Source organism: Tupaia chinensis, unplaced genomic scaffold, assembly GCF_000334495.1.
Source record: "Tupaia chinensis unplaced genomic scaffold, TupChi_1.0 Scaffold000129_1, whole genome shotgun sequence".
Classification (NCBI taxonomy): Eukaryota; Metazoa; Chordata; class Mammalia; order Scandentia; family Tupaiidae; genus Tupaia; species Tupaia belangeri.
The window spans coordinates 304,494-309,441 of record NW_006159598.1 but is presented as its reverse complement, the minus strand read 5'-3'; the positions used below and the strand labels follow the sequence as shown (position 1 = coordinate 309,441).

Sequence of the window (4,948 nt, the reverse complement as noted above, 5' to 3'; positions counted from 1 at the left end):
CACGTCCCGGACCCGGTGGCTTAAAACCCACGCCGGGTGCATGTGCGTGCGTGCCCAAGATCCCGAGAGGAGAATGGAGGAGAAGGGATTGCGGTGTGACCATCCCCCCCTGCGGGTGATTTCTCGCTTTCTGTCTCTGTCTCTTTCTGTTTGGCTGGCGAGCGCACACACCCTATAGTGAAAAACAAAAACAAAAACAAAAACAAAAAATAAATAAATAAATAAAAAAGACTTTGTATAATATTGCATCCTCACAACAACCTTTGAGGTAGCGCAACAACTGGTGAAACAGAAGCACAGAGAGGTTAAGTCACTTGCCTGAGGTCGCACAGCCCAAAGTGATAAATCAGAATAAAAACCTAAGCATCTGGGGACTAGCAGTTAGCGTAATGGCTGTGTCGCTGGACTCCCACGTAGTTGACCGCGGTTCGAGTCCCGGACACTGTGGTTTAAACTCACGCTGGGCACGTGTGTGTGCGTGCCCAAGATTCCCAGAGGAAAATGAACGAGAAGGGATTGCAATGTGGCCATCCCCCCTTGGGGGTGATTTCTCTCTCTCTGTCTGTCTGGCGAGCACATACACCCTATAGCAAAAACCTCTCCAAAAAAATAAATAAATAAATAACCCCTAAGCATCTGAATCCAGAGTGCATGTTGTCTGGTTTTTTAGAACTACTTATTTAATTTTATTAATTGTTATTATTATTATCATTATTTAATTTGCTAGAGGCACATGTGTTCACCAGAGAGAGACAAATAGAAAATGAGAAAGCAAGCCACCAGGTCTGAGACTTGAACCATGATCCACCATGTGGGAGTCCAGCGCCTTAACCTCCACACCATGTGCTGGCCCCTGCCTAGGCTGCTGCTTCTCACCTCACTCTGGTCTAGACAACAGCCTCATAACTCCTGTCCCTCTCCTGTCCCCTCCTCAGGGTAGCATTTTTTTTAAGCTTTGTTTATTTCTGTCCTCTACAAGCAAGAGAGACAGGCTCAAAGAGAGGACGGCACCCTGTTGTGCTTTTACACTGGGACCCCCCCCTGGCTTCGGCCAGTCCTGGTCATGGGGGCATTCAGCCCAACATACCCAGGGGACTCTTGGGACACGAACCTGGAACCTTCCATGTGGGTCAACCTTGTAAAGAGTAACTTTCCCACATGCCACTGCCCGGCCCCCAGGGGAGCATTTAAAATGTCCGTAGATCTAGTAGATGGCCCCTTCCTCGAACCCGCCAGTTCTGACACTTCTCGCTGTGCCAGGAGCCGAGGTCTCTGGGCCTGGCTGGGCTCCACCTCCCTGCGGCCCAGAAACATGCCCTGTTGGGACCCAGGACCAGCTCCACCTCCCTGCGGCCCAGAAACATGCCCTGTTGGGACCCAGGACCAGCACGGCACATAACCATAGCCCTCCCATCTTCCTGGCTTAGCCCTCAGGCCCCCCTCGGTGTCCCCTGAAGACTGCTGTGTCCCGGTTGCAAATTTATGCTTAACCCTATTAGTCCTTCCCGCCCAGCTGTCCCTCCCACCCCAGGTGGCTACCCTTTCCCTCTTTCTTTGTACTTCTCAGTGATAGGGCGCAGGTGACAGTGACAGGGGCAGAGAGAGAAGAGCCCCCTCCCAGGGTCAGGTCATGCTGCCAGTCCCCCAGCAGTCAGATCCCGGACTCAAACCGTGCCTGGCATGTTTCAGGGGTTGGAACCACAGTCACCGTGCGGGACGCAGCTTCTCTTGAGCAGCGCATTTCCAAGCGCTGACATGGGCTTCGCTTTTTGTCGTAGCCCAGTGCCAGGCATGAGGCTGGTCAACGCTGGTCAATGCAAGTTTTGTTGAATGAAGCCTAAAGGGACATAACTAGAAACGCAGTGTATGGGGTCTGGCAGGTGGCGTGGTGATTAAGACATTGGACTTCCATATGGTTGACCATGGTTCAAGTCCCGGACCTAGCAACTTGGTTTCACACTTTCTCTCTCTCTCTCCCTCTCTCTCTCTCTCTCTCTCCCCATCCCTCCCTCCCTCCCTGCCTTTATTTAATACAAAATTAAATAAATAAATCTTTAAAAAAATGTAATGTGTGGACCTTGTTTGGGTCCTAATTCAAACCAACCAACTGTAAAAATTAAACATCTGAGGTGCAGCCAGTGGCGTGCTGGTGAAGTTGGTTGGATCCCGCGTGGCTGACTTCATGGTTCCCGCCCCAGACCCAGTGGTTTGAAAACTGCGTGCCCTAAATCCCAAGAGAAGAATGGGGAAGGGAGGAGAGCAGGGCCGTCTCCCCTGGGAGAGTGCTTTCTCGCTTTCCCTCCTTGTCATCTGTCTTTTGGGTGAGTGCATGTACCCTCCAGCAAACAGTTTTTAAAAGTGAAATTTTTGAGATAATTAGGGGAATTTAAATGCGCACTGAGTACGAGGTTACAGTCAAGAATAACTGTTAATTTGCTCGTGGAATCATGCCACAGGAGGTATATATATTTTTTAAATCCCTAGCAACTAGAGACACTTGCTGAAGTATTTATGGAGGAAATGGAACGACCGACGCATGCTCTTCCCTTTCTGTTGCTAGAAGATGTGTGCACGTGGCAGAGAGACAGAGGGACAGCGGGACAGAGGGAGCGGAGACACCACCCTCAGTAGGGCTCAGGCACGCCACCGTCCTGTCTCCATCTCTCCCTTTCAGGCTGTGGGGCTCACACGCACATGCACCCAGGCTGTTTCTCAAGCTGCCGGGTATGGGACTCGAACCCCACATTCAGCGGTTTTCTCTAAAACAATGTTGTCCTATAGAATATCTCCCCCAGAGCATGTGCTGTGTAGGTGTTTGGAGGCACCTAGAGGGAACAAAACCAGCAACATGCTAGTTACCCAAGCTGGGGCCAAGACGCGGGCTAAACCGACTACACTCTCTATTTTATGGGGTTTTTTTAAAATTATTTATTTAATTTTATTTATTTATTCATTTATTTTAATTTGACGAGGGAGAGACACACACAGAGAAAGAGAGGGAAAGTGAGAACGCAAGCTACCAGGTCTGGGACTCGAACCATGGTCAGCCATGTGGGAATGTCCAGCTTCCTTAACCACTATGTCACCTCCTGGCCCTTGTTTTTGTTTTTTTTTTTTAAAAAAAGAATTATTTTATTCAACTTTATTTATTTATTTACTTATTTTAATCTGACCAATGAGGAAGAGATCAAGAGAGAGTGAGGAAAGAAGAAAGCAAGCCTCCAGGTCCAGGACTCGAACTGTGGTCGGCCATGTGGGAGTCAGCGCCCTTAACCACCATGCCACCTGCTGGTTTCTTTATTTTATATATGTTTGAGTTGTTCTGTAATAAAAAAGATTCTTGGGATCAGTAGATTGCTGAATGGTTATGTTGTTGAACTCCCACATAGCTGGTTCAAGCCCCAGACCCGGTGGCTTAAACTCACACCAGGCACATGTGCGTGCGTGCCCAAAATCCCAAGAGGAGAATGGAGGCAAAGGGATTGTGGCATGGCCATCTCCCCTGGAGGGTGATCTTGTTTTCTGTCTCTCTGTCTCCCTCTCTCTCTCTCTGGCAAACGCACACGCCCTATAGCAAAAATCTCTAAGAAAAAAACTTTCTCTAACAAGAAAAAAGATTCTTAACATTTCTATCATAAATAACTTGGAAGTAGACATGGCAAGCCCTGGAAAAGGGTGCTAAATGAATTGGGAAGTGACTCCAGCAATGTCAAGCATGTGAAAAAACTTGAACACAACAGATTCTCATGAAATATAACATTAGAACTAAGACATCTTTCTTTTTTTTAGAGAGGGAGAGAAGTTTTGTTTGTGTGTGTGTGTGTGTGTGTGTGTGTGTGTGCGTGTGTGCTATAGGGCATATGCACAGTGGGGGACAGAAACAGAAAGCGAGAAATCACCCCCCAGGGGGCTGGCCACGCCGCCACCTCTTCTCCCCGTAGGCACACACGCACACATGCACACGTGCCCAGCAACGATTTTCAAGCCACCAGGTCGGAGACTCCAATCACGGCCAGCCACGTGGGAGGCCAGCGCCTTAGCCACTCGGCCAGCTGTCGGTCCCGAAATGTTGACTGAGGGAACGAGGGAACTGCGCCCGAGCACAGGGCAGAGCAGGCAGCCCTGGCGCAGGGCCCGGGTTTGTGGCAGGGTCAGACCCCAGACACAGAGACAGGCCGGGGACTGTGAGCAGAGGGCTGCGAGGGCCAGCACTGGACGTGGGAAAGACCCCTCCAGCCATGTGGGTGATGGGCTGGAGGCCAGGGAGCGGGTGAGGAGAGTCCCCGTGGGCTGGAGCCAGGGCTGGAAGGGGTGGGGTAGGTGGAGGAGCGATGGCTCCAGGGTGTGGGGCTGGGACGGCCTCCTGAGAGGGTCTGCGAGGCTGGCCCACATGGGCTGCCCCATCACAGCTGGAGGCCTCCCTAGACCGCCAGGCGAGGGCGCTGGCTGGCTCTGGGGGTGGGGTCCTGTCGGGTGCCTCTCTGGGGAGGAACGAGTGCAGGGAGGGAAGAACTTTTTAAAAATAAGGAAAAAAAAGGACAGCCAGGGAAGAGAAGAGCAGCGCGGGGAGCGGGAGCGAGGGTGTCGGGAGTGTGAGGCCGAGGTCCTGGCAGGGGCCAGGGCCCAGCAGGGGCTCGAACCGTGGTGGCTGGAGCTCCCAGGGCCCACGGTCCCACTGGGGCGGAGGTCTGGGGAAGCGCTGGCTTTGCTGGCGGAGACTGGCCTAAGGCCACACAGGGACCGGGGGACACGTCCTGGTCCTGCCCGGGGAACACGGAAGGAAGCCGCGCCCTCCTCCCTCCCTGCAGCCCTCCCCGCAGCCCTACCCGGGCTCCTACCTGCCTCCCTCTGCACGCTGGGGCTGCCCAGGCGGGGGGAGCACAGGGGCTCCACCTCCTGCTGCATCCTGGGAAGGCGGGTGGGGGGGGTCTCAGGGGGGCGGGACGCG

General features: G+C 52.6%; 1 protein-coding gene across 1 annotated transcript in view; it reads right to left on the bottom strand.

Moving 5' to 3' along the window:
* CUNH19orf81 (chromosome unknown C19orf81 homolog) overlaps window positions 1-4,908 on the bottom strand; it is a 14,649-nt gene extending 9,741 nt beyond the window's left edge. Inside the window, exon 1 of the mRNA XM_006144662.1 lies at window positions 4,839-4,908. Within this exon, the coding sequence (XP_006144724.1) occupies window positions 4,839-4,905 (67 nt within the window). The 5' untranslated portion in view covers window positions 4,906-4,908. The remainder of the gene's footprint in view (window positions 1-4,838) is intronic.
* Between the last annotated feature and the right edge of the window lie 40 nt (window positions 4,909-4,948).